This window comes from Podospora anserina, chromosome 1 (assembly GCF_000226545.1).
Source record: "Podospora anserina S mat+ genomic DNA chromosome 1, supercontig 4".
In the NCBI taxonomy this organism is placed as follows: Eukaryota; Fungi; Ascomycota; class Sordariomycetes; order Sordariales; family Podosporaceae; genus Podospora; species Podospora anserina.
Genome location: NW_001914853.1, coordinates 1,148,546 through 1,164,968, shown reverse-complemented (window position 1 = coordinate 1,164,968; position 16,423 = coordinate 1,148,546). Strand labels below are relative to the sequence as shown.

The window sequence follows — 16,423 nt, the reverse complement described above, 5'->3', positions numbered from 1 at the left end:
GGACTACTTACTTCCATGGACTTTGTTTGGCTCAACCGTCTACCGACGGAAAAGCACATGGACGGCAAACCAAGTGCTAGGCCCTGGCTCTCCCCGGGTTCTTGATGGCCTGAATGGTCTTGGCAGCATGAATATCGGTACTTGGACTTGGATGTTATTGACGGCTTGGATGTCCTTGGCGGCTTGGGTTCTCTTGACGTCTTGACTGTGGTTCAGTACCAGGAAGAGAGAGAGCGGGAAGAGATCTCAGAGAAAGGAGCCTCAATAGATAGGGCGCGCCTCTGGTGGCTACCTTCGGCCTTTCGGCGCCGTCAAGCAGTCGACCCCGACAGGCAAGAAAAGACCGGTAGGACCGAAAGACAATTAAAGCCCGACAGTGGGGCGTTGTCTCCTTAGTTCTGTGCCTACATTGTTCTCCGTCTGATATAGCTTTGTCTCTTATCTCCGCTTTTTACTCTTGTCTGAAGTCGTTTCGGGTCTGTCGGGTGGTAATTGTTTCTGCTCTACCATGGATCCTTCAAATTGATGGTCAGGCAGATGTGGGTTGCTTGACAGGCTCTTGTTTAGAGGTAGGTTGACTGGGCCAAGGTGGACGCTCGCGGGTAGGTAGGCTGATAGGCATCTCATTTGCCTCCCAGAGTAATTTTTGGTGACCTTTTCTCGTGGTGATTGCGGACTCTTCCATCTGATGACCAGTAATACGTCTGGAAAGGGGTTCTCAGCCTTGTAAAAGAGGCGCCTGTGCCAAGCCAGGCATGTGGCTACTGCGGCCAAGCTCTTGTTTGTGGTCGGTGGGGCTGTAAAAGGGGTTCTTGGACTCTCTCAGCGGAACTGCGCGAAGCGCCGCATACTGCCAATGCCTACTGGTAGAAGCCTCCAGTACCAAGAACACTATGTTACCCTGCTCCCATCTTTTCAATCTTGAAACGTGCTGTCTACGGAGCACAGGATGTCTGTGGCTGCGTAAGGCGTCTCCGGCGAGCTCGGGCTAGCGGAGTGGAGCGGCACCACAAGCAGGGAGAGCAGCACAGAGAGATAGCACTATCATGTGGGTGACTTATGTGACATATCAGGCGTGTTCTCGTCCTGCTGTGAAGCAACTAGAGGCTCAGATGGAGAGCTGGCTTGTGTGAAGGCGTGGAATCTCAAACAAGCAGCATGGAGCTTGTCGACACCCCAGACACGGTTGAGATTTTTTGCCGCTTTTTGCTGGTTTCTTTGCATCACTGGCTTGTGACCATGGAGGACAAGAAGTAATTGAAAAACGAAGAGCTCCGGTCGAACGTGGGCGGAGATATGAGCTCCTTGACTGGGTTGGACTTCAGGGAATTCGGGGCGGATACCGCAATGAGACAGCAGCAGACTGGTCCTCGAAGGCATGTCTGGGGTCTCTAGTGTCCAGTGCCTCATGGGTTGCAACGGGGAAAGAGCCGACGCAAATGTAGCTGACAGTTCGCGCAGCGTAGCCTTGGTGATGGTCTGGGACTAGATCAGGATCGAGAGCTGCCGGGGAGGTAGTGCAGCAGGAGCTTTGAGTGTTTGGGAATCTGGTCCTTGCTACCCGCCTTGAACAAGCCTTCTGGGAGTTGCCGGTATGGTAGTGCTGTGAAAGCGGGGGCTCGAGGCGGAGTGTCGTTTCTGCTGGGGGCAGTCTGTACTCCTGGTAGACTGGAGAAGGATCATGGTCGACGACAAGCATCTGGCTGAGAGGTTGGCAAAAATTGCTCGGCGGTCTGGTGTGGGTAACACGTCCAACGATATTTCTGGTCTGTGTAGTTCAACTCCCCTATTCTCTTGGTTGGCTCGGAGATGGCTGTAGTTGGCGAGAGGCAACGAAACCAACAAGTATGAGGAGCCTGTGGTAACCCAGTATTCCCCGCCTGTCTTGTCGCAGTCTACCGATGTCGTATCCCAGAGTCTATCGATGTCGTGGCTACTCGAAGGGCCAGCGGTGAGCTGTTCGAAGGCAGAGGCTAAGGGGGCGAGTTGAGGACGGATCGTATGGCAGGGCGGTTGCTAACCACAGGTGACTCGACTCGAGAATGGGGAGTCGCTGACGAACGAAACCTGTCTTTCGATGTAGCCTGTTGCATGGCAATCCCATCCCGAAGCCACGAGTAGCCGGCCAAGCAAGACAAGATGCGTGTGAAAGCCAAGGAGTCCTTCTAACGCGAAGGGTCGACGAGTTCCAGTCGACGAAAGCTGGGCAATCTTCATCGCGTGGGTCGTCGACAACGGCAGAGGACGAGCAGTGACATAGGGCGGCCGTTTGAAAATTCAAGCGCTTGGGTTTGCGTCGAGGGGTCGACCGTCAGGTTTCCTCCAGTCATCTGCTCTGAACCCCTGGTCCATCGCTCTGAGCCCCTAGACCAGGAGGTGAATAGTCTTGGGTGACAAGGCACTCCTCCAGCCACTACCTGGACTTCTGGCAAGCAACCGAAGTCTGACAGACTATAGTCCCCAGAAGTATAGAAATGTGGAGGCGTCCAATGTCCTCGGCCCTTGTGGATGTCTCTGGAAACCTTCCCCTTTCAAGACAGCAAAGCTTCTGGCCCCGCCATAAACGACGTCGAGCCGCTGGCGAGCCTGGTTGTCCATCAATGCCGGCCATTTGTTCCCTCCTCCTGTATGAAGCTTCCTCAACCACGGGCTGGCTTTAATAAGCCAAAGGCTCTTCGGGGCAAACTTTTGACACTACCGAGCTCAACAACTGACTAGACTCCCAGGCAGCAAGTCAAGCACTAGAGACTGAACAAGCATCCATGATGCCTATGCTCACGTTTTTTTCCTCCGAATAGTCTCATAGCCACTGGCTGGCGAGTGGGGCTGATACCTGTTGAGTCCTGCTTTGATACCACTGGGCACACGAACCGGCGGGATGAGGTTGACAGAATAGGGGCCGGCTCAGCGGGAGTCTTGGGCAGTGTATCCTTCTCGGGTGTAATCGGGAACGACGGGCTTGGGGGTAGAGCATATATCGTGGGTGCTAGACTTCGGGAACGGGGTTGGGGTATCTCGGTTGATGGCCCTGAATCCGGGCAGTCGGCTTGACGGGAGAGATACGAAACTAAAACAAGACCATAATCAGATGTCCATACCTTGAAGTTGTCTCCTCCTTGGTTGCTATTCGGTATTCGATCGGTTCGGGGCTCGTCGTCGTCCGAAGCGGGGTACAGTCTTGTGTAGAGTCTGGAGATATCAATCAGGTTAGCAGGCAGACCAGGCCAGGCGCCATGATGTAGATATGGCTATGTAGACAAAGCATGTGCTTCCAGGAGTGAAGGGGCTCTGTAACGGGGCATTGAAGAGCCAGAATGTCCATCAAAGCAGCTTACCGGGTTCTTTGAGGGGTGCCGGCACACGTAAAGACTTGGGAAAAGTGGTATGGATCGAGTATCAGACCGTCGCATAGGTCTCTTGCAAGTTGAAGGGAGTTGGCGATGGATCAACTGGCGCGACACGAGGCTGAACCAAGCATGCACCACCAGCAACCGAAGCAACGTTGACCCGTGCGCGCTAGGTAACTTCGGCAAAAACGCGGGTTTGGCGGCGGCAGGGATAAGCTACACAAGGTTTACCAGGCGCTGTGTTACCCGAGACTTGGCGTTGGGCCCTGCCTAAACTTCGGGGAACATCATCACTGTGAAATAAGGTATCTACGGTTACTTGGGGCTCCTCTTGGGCATCGAAGGAAGGCTGTTTGGTGACCCGATGAGGAGTTATGTTTCAATGCCAGGCTGCAAATTATCTGGCTATCTCCATGAACCGGGGGCCAAGTCCCGGTGAGGTCGACGGCGGCGGCGGCAGGACCGCGGGTCCGAGATGGTGGCGGGTCTCCCGGTAAGTACCCCAGAATCTTGATATGTACAACCTCGCAGACGGCACTACTGCTCCTGGTTGAGGACGAAAGTCCTCGTCTCCTGGCATATCTTTTGGCTGAGTTGAGTACTCTTTCTTATCGTTTATGCTGCCTACCATGCGCCTTTGCAATTCTTTGCATTCCTTCTGAGCTTCACTTTCGGTCTCTGGTACCGCCGGGGCACCTTTGGCTCCGCGAAACTGCTGGTGCGAGTCTCTATGCCGGCGGCCCGAGACTGCTGCTGAGGCATCCACTGATATCTGGCCCGAGCATGTCTTGAACTGAGTGGGGCACCTCGAACCAGTCAGTCATTATGGCATGGTCCCCTCGATGGCACTCTAGGTTGAATTATATTGGCACATGGAATCCCTGGGCTGCCTCTGCGGTTATTATTCTTCCAACATTCATCGTACTGCGGCTTTATATCAAGCCGGTGGCTTCGGGACTGCAGATCATCCCATTTCTCTTTCTTTTGTCTGGTGGGTAGTCTCGCCTCTACTGTTTATCTGGCCTGCTGTTTATCTGGTCTGCTGTTTATCTGGTGACTGTGGTTGGGATAACGTGCGCAGGATCCATGTCTTTTCGTCTTCTTTGGACCACTATGCGCAATCCAATAACGTCACGTGGGCTGTATTCTTTACTAGTACCCTTTTGATGGAACAACTTTTGCCTCGCGGAGGTTATGCAAGTACATATGGCTCACAATTTATGTCTGTTTCACTAGCATCAGTCACATTACGAGGTGGAAAAGCTCAAGGCTGCGATAATATACATGTGATCCACTTCATGGAGACCTGAGACAAAGTAGTCTCTTTCACATCTTAGTTCAATGTTTAAGCAAACTCATATTAAAGTTAAACGAGCTTGTTTAGTACCAAATGAGCTCGTTTTATTTTCAGGCAAGCACGTACCACGCATCACCAAAGGACCACAGTTTAACTAACTCTCTACCTCAGTACTGGACAGCCTGGTCTTAATGGACAGGTCCAATTAAGCATGGCCCCCTGAGTCCTTCTTGTGCGAATCAAGGGTCCTTAATTGTCATAGGATAACGAACGGTCTACCGTCCCACACTAACTTGGAGTGAACTGCGATTGTCTATTGTTTCTGGTGTTTGGAGACTTCGTTCTACAGTCCATAACCAGGGAATGTGTGTCCTTCCATCTCTGCTGTTTTATATCCTCCTTCTTGGGTTATTGGTAATTGATCGTTGTGGTATGGGCATGGATGTTGCGAGGAAAGATCGTATTGGAACTAACGGAACTGGGTTTTCTGCAAATTCAGCTGCTATTCTGAGCGCTTGGGTTCGACATCGACTTACCTTTAATTCAATGCTTGATAGGCATGTGTTGCCTACAAGGCTAATTTCGAGTCGTTTAAGATGCAGGCGGTGGTATCAGTGAGGCCATGGAAGGGGTGTTCTGCAGCCTGTGTGTCCAGCGATAGACGGGTTTTCTCAAAGGGGAGAGATCGGAGTTTCTGCCGCTGAGTTCTCGATGATGCAGTTTTATTAGAGGTAGTTGGCGTCACGTCCTTCCAGGGAGAAGGGGTATATGTGGGAGGCTAGTTGGTGGTGAAGAAGATGTCGAAGAAGAAGATGGTCATGGAGGAGGAGCCGGCGAACTGCTTGTCCTTGCCAGGCGAGTTTGGTGAGATTCCCTTGGACTTGGAATCTCTCGTTACGTCAATACCCACGGCTCCGGAGAGCTCAGCTCCAGTTAACAGCCCAGGTTCGGCCAGAGCTCCGGCCAGTTCAGCTCCGGCCAGCTCGGCGCCGGCTCCGCATCATTGCGAACAGTCAGCGCTCCCGTCTTCTTTCCGGATCCGCCCCTGCTGGCGCGGAACTGGATGGGAGCTCGGGCTTCCAATATCTCAGCAATCTCCGGGAAAGCCGCAGAGATGATGTCGAATTGATAGAGGGTCCCGGACAGCCTTATTCGGTTCCTGGCACCGAGACACATGACTGAGCAACCAGCATTCAGTACACGCATCGAAAGAGGCCCTGCCTGCTTCCAGGGCGACGTCAACAGTCATTCGGCCATCAACAAAACCCACAATGCACTCGACGGCAAAAGTCACCACTCCTATCTCACCGCCATCGTTGGCTCATCTTCCATTACTAACATCCCTGGCTCGTCGTATTCTCTCCTGGCCGCCAACCACATTAGGTCGACATAAAGACAGACAAAATTTGGAGGTATGCCTTGCTGTGGAAAATATCTTCGAGCTGGCACTGATATGTACTTCTAAATCCAACAAGAGCCCGAGAAGACGACCGACATCTCCAGACCAAACTTTCAAGCTACCGACCTGACCATTGGATCATACCAGCCTGTTAGCTCAATCGATACGATACCTACGTGGCAGCTGCTGCCAACCTCTGAACAGGGGATGAAAGGGATGGAAAGGGTATCACAACTGCATCTTGTACAGAAAAGGGGTTCCGACCAGACTATACCACTGTAGCTCTGGACTTCACTTTGCCAAAAGGGGTTGTGGCTACATCGAATCTCACAACATCGGGCGCTCTGTGCTCGGAGCAACATCAACTGTGACCAGTAAGGCTACAACTACAACTACAACTATGACCGCCGAGAGCAACTACAACTAGACCCTGCCGAAAACAACTACAATTTGAGACTGCCAGGACCCGCATAAGAGCAACTACAGCTGGCCAAGGACCACAGCTGCAAGTAGAATCTGCGAGAACCACAACTACAACAAGGCCGCCGAGAGGTATCTGCCCATATAATGTTTTGACCAACGTGTGCGGGAAGTACGACTATAACTACAAGCAGGTACAATAGGGGCCCACCAAGGAACGACAACAACAATGAGAGCCTGCCCGGAACCAGCCGACGACTAGGTACAACAAAAGGCACCGAGAGCAACCCAGAGCCAGGAACTACAACCCCAAGATATATCATAACAAGTATGAGCCTGCCAGGAATACAACTACAATCGCACGATTTAAGCCAAATAGGTACTCTTCCGAGCGGCAGGACATGCTAATTGCAGAGCAGACGTATACGCACAACATGCCGTACGCATTTTCATGAAAACACAAGCACAGCTTCTTCCGCCCGCTCCGTTCAACAACTTTGAATCACATTGGAATCGACTCGAATAGGGGCCTAAACGACATCAACATCAACAGCAACTCTGCAGTCCCATTTGCATCACCGCAACAACCGGCCCCGGAGACCAAACCCATCTTCACTTCAATACATTCCTACATCCCAACTAACAATCTCAATTCCCACAGCTCCCCTCCCGTTACATCGCGCTGATTCCTACAAAGTTCAGTTTTTACATTTAATCAACTCTGAGGCTTTTTCCGGGTTTCCCTTGCCAGCCCTGCCGACTCAGATCCTCTCGACACCTCAGCACCGTGTTACGTTTCCCCTCAGGAACACAATCATCCTATCCCCACCATTCTCTACAATCTCTACCTTTACTCCCCAGCATGGGATGAACACCTCCACCTATGTCCCACCACCTTCGCCATCATACCATCCCCCCTCCCAAACACCGGGTTTGTATTCCCAATCCAGGTACTGAGAACCCACTACCCTAACACAAACCTCTCGTTGGTTCCCAAAAGGTAGTCGTACAAACTTTCCCCTCTCCCCGCTAGGATTTTATTCTCCGTAGTCGTCAATCGGAGCCGGAGCACAACAAAAACAGAGTGGTGAGATGATGAGGTGGCTTGCACATAGAAGGCCACACACACACTCACAGAAAGAAACTTCTGTGACAATTTCTGTAAGGCTGTCGTCTGTTATCATCCGTCAGATTTGACATGTAGGGACAGAAACAGGGATAGTGGGATATCAGATGGATGGGGGAAGAGATAGGATGGGATGGAAGGGAGGGACCCGCTATGGTGCAGAGCACTGCCTCCCCTCCCCCAGGTCGGCTGGCCGGAACCCCTTCGGATAGGGGTGTGTGTGCTGCAATGTTGGTAAGAGGATGACGGGCTTTGGACGGATGCTGTGCTGATTCTGCGGTTCGCCCCAATGCCCGTTGTCGGCGACCGCAGCCGGTTTACGGGCGGGGCAGAGGATCGGGGATGGATGTTTAACCTTGGTTATGTGGCTTTTTACTGCGTTGACTACTGGTGGGTGGCCGTTTAAAGACGAGGCTCAACAGGCACAGTAGCCCTAATCAAGTTGACCTGTGCAAGAAAGAAAAGACTGGGCGTTGCTGCAGAGTAGGGGAAGTGTAGATCGATTCGGCGGTCTGAAGAGTTCAGGGTCCTGGAGAGGGTGGTATCGGAAGGGAGGTGATTGGTGGCGATGGTGGTCAGCGAAGCAACGGAATACCGTCCGGAGATCAGATCATGGTGGGTATCACAGATACACCAACCCAGACTCTCGGGCTTCAATATTTGGTTGTTGTTGTTGTTGTTGCTGTTGTTGTTGCTGAAGAGAGCTAGCTGCAGCTTACCGTGACATTGGTGATGATGGGCGGCGAGTGTGTTCTGTTCTGTGTGAAAAGAAGGTTACGTGCGACATTTAATTTAGAAGCTTCCCGTCGTCGCCGTCAAAGGTGTTTCACTGCTGGTGTTTTCTCACGGTTTGTAGGAGATGGTAATGGCGGAGATAGAACGGGATAACGAGGCACGGGTTTGGTGAACCTGCGAAAACGCTCCGGCTCCGGACTGGTAGTTCATTGATAAGGAAAGCGCCACCTAAGCACATGGCTGGGGGTGTCAACTGCGTCGAAAATTGATTCGCGTGATTCGCTTTGGGAAAAGCGCCATGTCCAAAATATCCATATTCACAGATCCCTCGAAGCCATGCCCGTCCATACCATCGACAGGTACGCAGCACTACCGTTGGAACGAGAGTTGACTTAAGCTTGTTGTTAGTTGGCGAGCTAGCCCTCCCTTCGGCAGTTGTCCGAACCGCTCGACCTGTCAGCTCTGCGCCCATCCAGGAGCAATGTCCAGAAGAGGATGCTCCGTCCGGGAAGGAGTCCGGCCTTCGTCATGCCACCACACACCACCACCCACCGTGGCCAGCCACCCAGCCCGGTGCCCGCACTGCTCGCCAAAATGGCTTGGCAGAAGCCTGAAGGACGATATTGCCGGTCCTTTTGTGTTTGACACGAGATTCGGCACTCGAAAAAAAACCTTTCTAGACTCCTTCGAACGACCTGTTCAGGGATTGATCGGCGGGTTTACGTTTCATCAAACGTGCAATATGGGCCGTAAGGATGGTACCTTTGTTTCTGCATGGACAAGAGCTACGATAAAGCAGCTTACCCTCATTGCCCGACTGATAGGGAACAATTACACCGAGGCGGCAGGTCAACTATGACCAATAGCGAGATAATCAGAGAACACTGTCTAGCGCATTCCCAGACAGCTTTCGTGGTGCCATCTTCTTCGGGATTGCGACTTGCACTGACGGGCATTGGCTGACAGACGTGGCTCCTCTACAGCTTAGAAGAGCACACGCTGTGATCCAACGAACGGGCCGTACCCATACATTTCGATGCTCCGGCTGTCCTGCGCTGGTGAGAAGCCACATCTCGACGGGAGCGGATAGCAGATCAAGAGCGTGGGATGTAAGCTAAGAACCTCGATGGCACCGACACCGCTCCTGGGAGCTCGAGAAGGGGTGTGTTGATGATTCGCTGGATGACGGGCCGGGTCGCGAAGGTACCTTTTCATCCCACCCCCAGATCCTTTAGCAGGCCCGAGCACGCAACGCAAGTCACGTCCCTCCCCCGACGTCACGACACCCCCGACATCCTCGCCCGGACGGCGACCAGCCATCCGGCAGGCGGGTAGACGGGACAAATCGAGAGCTCCGTCTTGTCAGAACACTCAATACTGCCATCGGCACCATTCGACAGCCCTTCCTTCGGTTGCAGCTTCACCGCCCAGGTCGCGAATCACAAGAGGGCACAGCAATCTCGAGCGGGCTCCCCTTCTTACACTTCACTTTAGGCTCGGCTCCTTGTGAGGGACGAGAGCGGATGCACCGAGAATACTGAGGAGGCGAATAGTGACAGCCATGGCTCAACAACAACGCAAACCAGACGGCCCACTTACAACCACATCTGCTTGCATCAGCATTAGATAACAACGTGCTATGGCCCAACAACCACCAACATATCTGCCTCGCACATCCTACGATAGTGAAGGCACCCACGCGTTTGAGTCGGGAGGTTCACTGAGAGATATGGATTCAGGACGGGACAAGAGAGGACAAGATCTGCAAAGCTATTGATGTTGGCAGGGTCACAATCGCGGAGTATATGTTCCGTCGCCGCCAGCACAGTGAGGAAATGACTTGCCACGAGGTCGTCGAGGAATGACTGCCGTGATGGAAGGTGGTGAATTCGCCCGAAGGCAGCGACGCTGACTGAAGCTAGATTAGTGGATGGTCTTGACGGGCGGCTTTGTGTTCGTCGTGAGGAGGTTGGAGGGGGTTGCTTTACGCCCAGTATTATCTACCCACCTATTGGAATAGACAGTATGAACTGCCGAGTTTCTTCCAAGACCTCTTCTGCATTGAATCAAGCGCACCGAAGACAAAGGGTCCTACGGGGTTTGACGATAGGTACGTTGAAGCGGGGGCGGTTGTTGGGCCGCTCAAAACTCCGTGAGGCTGACTGTTGTTCAACATGACAAGGAGTGCTCTCTTATTGCCTTCATTCCAAATGCGGACGAACGGGACCTTGGCCATTGCTGAAAAGAGCAGCTCACACCCATCAGTAATTGCTTACTGACGTGTGTCTTGAGCCCTATGGATATGGATCTTCCACCAACTCATTCTCCCGGTAAGCGGATCTGGACCCGTGGGCGATCATTGCGCCAACAGTGAGTTTATTTTCGCGGCATCAACTTACCATCGTTCTCTGCAGCATGACTAGGTATAAGCCTCTATTATCTCGTCCTTCGCTGAAATCATTCTTCAGTCGTTGGCAACATGAGGCCCAAATATTGTCACATCAGTGTCGACCGTGAGCTGGATTACCACGGCTTGTCATGTTGGCTTGGGTTGCTCTGCTAGCTATCAACTGATATCTTGGCAATATCTTCCATCTGTCTACACAAACTTCTCATGCCGCCGCATCACTGCAGCACAGGCTCCCAAACACACCGAGCTCAAGGGTCGGGCACTTCTGCTGTGGTCCCCCACCTGATGATGCCAAGATCTTTTTACAACTTCGCTGGTTTTCCGTCACCCTCCTTGTTGGCGCTGTTGAGCCCCCGCTGATCCAACATGCTTATCGGCGGCCGAGCCTTGTGCATCATGAGCGAGGCCGACGCCTTTTGAAGCACGTTACACACCTCACCCTGAAACGCAACCAGCACTCGGCAGAGATAGGCAGCGGGCTTATGTGGGAGCGACTGGCGTGGGACATAAACCTATTCGGCAGCCTTGCCGAAAACATGTCATCTTGAAGATGTCATGATTGAGGAAACTAACCGTTTTTCCGCGCACTCACTTCAGCACACGGGATCCCCTTCCGGCTCGCCGCTGGCGATGTAGGATGAAGGTTGGTATCGAGCCAAGACAATCATTCTCGAACAAGACGTTGAAACCCGCCGCTAAAACGGGACCGCTAAGCATGCTTGCTAGCTTCACTTTTCTTTTGCTGGGATCGAAACTAGGATCGAATCGGCGCCCGTTGTGGGGCCGTCCCCGTTGTTTCTTCAAGTCCGTCGACTTCTCGGCATCGGAGCTCCGGGTTGATCAACCACTCCGTTTTCCGTTCGGCCTCCAGGTGCGGACATCGTGACATCTCAGCCTAGCGAGCGACCCTGGGCGAGCTTGGTATGGAGCACAGTTTCGTAATAGATGGTGGAGGTGAGCGCCTACCGGATTGAGACACCGACGACGAAAAGAGTCCGAGTTCTGTAGTCCCGCGAACTGCGTCCAATAGCGATCACTGGGTGGAAATAAAACCGGCGATTAAGGAACTTGTGCTCTAGGGTACCACGACAGCGGTGACAAGACCTGCTGTTGGTCCGGCCTTGAACCCCAAGGCCCATCTATCTCTATGATGTTTGCAAAGATGAGAAATCTTCTCGAACAAACGCTTTGGTCTGACTGTCAATCTTTCCTTCTTGGGGTAGAAAAGAACCTCACGTCGGTTTTCGCATCCTGGAAACAAACCACGTTGACCCCCAGCGTGGCCCTTTGTCGGGCTCGCCCAATCGTTGCCCAGCCCGCTGGAAATTGCAGATTGTGGCTTTGCTCCAAAAACATGACGACGCCTCATCTACAAACTTCCCCAACTTTCAACCCCGCAGCCGATTATGAGGCTAGGTTTTTCAACCACAGCAGCGATATCAACCATATCATCCTTGACGCCGAGCCTTGACGTAAGTGGGAAAGGTTATACGAGTGGCCGAAACATTCCTCCAAATGAAGAAGGACATTCTATGAAGATGGGGCCAAGACCAAGAAGGTAAGCGTGCATATACACCGATCTCTGGAGTCTATTTGATTCTACAAGTCGACTTCTGTCATTGCCGCTGATACAGGACGGACAGCTTCCCCCCCATCCTCCCGGGTCTCAACGGTCGGGTGAGCCGAAGGCTGAAGAAGCATTCTTGCAAGAATAGACCATCCATATATTATGCTTATTCTGTAGCTGGTGTGCGGATGTATGCATTTTTCAGACACATACGAGCATCGGCTACGCCATGCTGAGACATCTGAACCCTTTGGCTCGGGACTTCTCCTCATGGCGGAGACGGGGCGCGGCAAACGAGGACGGGAATTCTGAACATTTGCCTATGATCCTTCTGTGAAATTCCCATCCATTTTTTTCGCAGCACCAGCAATCGCAGAGTTGAATCTGGTCCAGTCATCCTCCAACTTCGGGACTACTCTCGGCAGAAATCGACGGTGCCCGTTCTGCGCCGCAAAGCCAACCGCTGGAGAAGGATTGATCGATCAAAGACGAGGCGGTGTACGTACCACATGCTACAACGCTGTCCCTACATTCTGTACAAAGAAGGAACAGTAAGGCCAATACTGATACTGTGATGTGGTGATTGTATCACCACACGTGCCTACGATACACTCCCTCAGGTGGTAAAGGCACACCCCTAGGTTGACTTGGGTGGTCTGTATGAAGACATTTTGTCTTGAACCCTGACAACGGGAGAACAACACCCGACAGAGACGAACCGAACATACCTACTAAGCTGAGACAAAAAGGACACCGCCTATCCTACCAGGTCGTAGATGACACCCCCATCAAATTAATTGCGAGTGCATACCAACTTCTTGGCTTCTGCATTGCTGACAGCGGGTAGCAAAGTGACACATGCCCTCCCTTACCTGAACGATAGATACTACCTAGAAAGCAAGACACGCTTTGAAGTCGCAGGTTAGCCTAAAAGTTCCAAATCCGTGTAGATGGAGCTGCACAGGATACACAACGCACATCCCAGTTCGGTTTTACCAGGCACAGCACTTTCTACAAGCAGCGGCCGCAGACGTACAGTGTAGATCATGGCGCATACGCACGTCCCGCCGCTTGACTCGAGAGCAAATATACATGATACCTATACAACAACGGACACGGGTGGACAAAAGTACTCTGGCCTTGCGTGGTAGGTTAGATGCTTGGGACGTCTGCCTGGAACGCAGCAGTAACACTGTCTGAGTCTCTGCTTCTCGCACTCATGGCAAGACAGTAAGCACCAGCCAGCCTCTGAAGCCTTCCACGGACACGGAAGCTCAACTATTACTTCATTGAAGACCCTGGATATGAGCAAGATACACGGGAGCTCTCAAAACCCTGCCCTTCTAGGTTGCTTGCCGGCCGGCCGGGTGGCTGGGTTGAAATCGTCACCAAACTGATTGGACAGCTCGTTCACTCGCTTCATCCCTCTACCGCTCTAGCGATGAGATTTGTGGTGATTACATTACAGTATACACAGATCCCCGAGCCACGAGGCCGTTGTAGCATCGGCTCGCAGGCTCGCGAAGGCCTCCACCAATGGACCCTTGATCTACAGAGCAAAGCTCCCAAACTATCTCGTCAATCTGACCATTGATCACCAACCCTTGCGTTGTATCATCGATAGTGGGACCGCTCCTACCAACACCAGCTACCACCACATGTTCCTTTTTCGCCCTTGTACCCACCCTCTCAATACCCGAACAGAAGGACTACCAGCTCTTTCTCTCGTAAGATATCTCCCTCCTCTGCCGTAGGTCTACCGAATGTAGGATGTAGGATCTCACTCATCTTCCAACCTCCAGCAGCCGTTCCTATCAAAAGCCAGCCCACCAACATTTATCAGATCCAGTCGGAGTCCCCTAATTTGGTAAAACCAACTCCCTAGATAGAATAGATAAACAACACATGCAGGTCCTGCAGGTCGTTAGAAGGAACGTGATTCAACGCGCCTAATCTACACGCACCACCAGCCCCTCCACCCTTGTCAGATTTGGCAACCTATCTTGGTTCTCTCCCGAAGAAGCCCTGAGGAGATATTGACACTAGCTCCTCCCGTCAACCATTACAACTCAATCTGCATCGGGGGCGAACAACAAACATCTACGTGCCTTATCTGACAGCGTCGATCTTTTCCCAGAGTTGATGCGTCAGTCAACAGTGTGTGGTATGCCATGACATGCCCGTGGGGGAGGGGGATCTAGATCAGGATAGAACAATGTGACTGCGTGGGAGACGTGGAACATGACGGGCGGATGTAAAGCCTACATCGCCAGTGATTAGATATGTAGGCACATAGAAAAAAGGACGATCACTTCCTTCAAGGACGCGGGATACCACCGAAGCATCTGCGTACCTTTCTTCAGCGTGATGGAAAGGGCGCTCGGGGATCTACAATCGCGCCGTTGCCGTACGCATGCCATTCGAAGGGATGTGACGAAGGATCTGGCCTAGGGAAAAAAAAATAAACCTGAAAACATCCCAGACAAAAAAAGCCCTTCAGCATCATCAAAATTATGTAATGTCCATCGGGGTGTTTTCTGCATTTTCATCTCAACCCGTCTCTTTCGTCTTCACGGTACATACCTACCTAGGTTACCAAAAGAAACAATAGTCCAGTGCCTACCCGGAATCCTGTCATGCCCCTGTGATGCGTGTAATCTAAATTTAACCGAGTCCTTCTGTTCCTTTACCAGCCCACCAAAGCGTACAAGCAAGGCAGACGACGGTGCACAACAGTCAACGCCTGCGTTCACAACAGAAAACAAGAGGCGGAGTGAGACATTCTGACGATCACCCCAACCTGACGACCAATACCTTGGCTTCACCTGAGCCTTATACACTGCAATCCTCCTTCGTCTGGAAACATCCGCCGCTGAGCGGCTTCGGCCTTATTCAAGTGGCTTTTTAACCTCCTTCTAGAAGGGGTCGCCGGTCTTCTAGCGTGGGCATTCCATTCCCCCCAGCCGCTAAGCAACAAAGCAATTTGGGTGGGATGAAGCCTAGTGGACTGAACCGGAGCGGGTGGAAAAGAGAAACGTGGATGATTAACCGACCGAGCGTACAACGTGGCTGGGAATGAACCGTAGGTAAGGAACCGGGGAAGTTTTTTCTTCTAGAAGGATTCCACAAGACGGGACGGGATGAGATGGGGGAGCAAATCAAATGCCTTACCACCCCCCCAGTTCGTACGTACCTGAGTAGATACTTCCACACATTCATCTTGAAACACTTCGGTGATGATATTGACTTCACAAGATACAGTGGGATAAGCGTGGTAATCATCATTCATCGTTCAATTCACTATCACAACCCCCTCGGTACCACTCCCAACACTCAGCCCTGCCCTCTCCGACCGAAAAAGCCACTGCAACGTAATAAAAATGAGCCCTCAACTTGTCCCACCATCCATCAGCAAAAGTACACACACCCCGAACAGAAAGACAAGCGGCTCTAATGAGAGAAAAAACAATTGAAAAAAAAAAGAGTATTGTTGTGTTGTCTAAAACCCTTTGTACCCAAACCATACCTCCTCCCCTACCTAACCCCCACAAGGCGCCAAGTGAACTCCATCCTACCTATCCCATCCAATCCCAATAAAATAAAAAGAAGATAAATATGTAAACAACAGAAACGAACGTTCTAAACAAGGTAACCCGAACACTTGCATATGTCCCTCCCGTGTAGAGAAGGAAAAAAAAAGAAACGGTAAGCCAAACCCAAAAACCCGCCGCTCAACACCCCCCCTCGCCGCAGCCTCACACATCCTACACCCCCCTGACAGGCACACACATACACACACATACATGCATCCACACAAAAACTAAACGGTTCTCCCCGTCTCCGTCCCCGGTCCCGCCGCACCACCGCTTCCCTCACAAAAAAAGTTTAGACGGATGGAAAAACCCTTTCAACCCGTGTACCGAAACCCGATAATCTGCATTCTCTTCTCTTGCGTCTGTACCTTTGTCCTGACTGACTGACCCCCATGACATCCGAAATTCCCCCACCCCCCCTCCAAGTCTGAACGCGGAGTGGAGCAAGAGGGAGATTACACGTGTCCATGACTAATTTACACCCCCCATATTGCGCCGCACGCTGAGACGTAAACACCATCCCGGCTTT

At 52.0% G+C, this 16,423-nt stretch overlaps 2 protein-coding genes across 2 annotated transcripts; one reads left to right on the top strand and one right to left on the bottom strand.

The window, feature by feature from the left end:
- Positions 1–3,123: 3,123 nt before the first annotated feature.
- PODANS_1_17555 (uncharacterized protein) lies at positions 3,124–3,410 on the bottom strand (the record flags this gene model as incomplete). The annotated part of the gene is made up of 2 exons (XM_001907171.1): positions 3,124–3,189; positions 3,336–3,410. The coding sequence occupies 2 exons, from the start codon at positions 3,408–3,410 to the stop codon at positions 3,124–3,126; spliced, it is 141 nt and encodes a 46-aa protein (XP_001907206.1).
- A 2,031-nt stretch (positions 3,411–5,441) lies between these two features.
- On the top strand, positions 5,442–5,826 carry PODANS_1_17553 (uncharacterized protein; the record flags this gene model as incomplete). The annotated part of the gene is made up of 2 exons (XM_001907170.1): positions 5,442–5,508; positions 5,585–5,826. 2 exons carry the CDS (start codon positions 5,442–5,444, stop codon positions 5,824–5,826), a joined length of 309 nt encoding a protein of 102 aa, XP_001907205.1.
- Between the last annotated feature and the right edge of the window lie 10,597 nt (positions 5,827–16,423).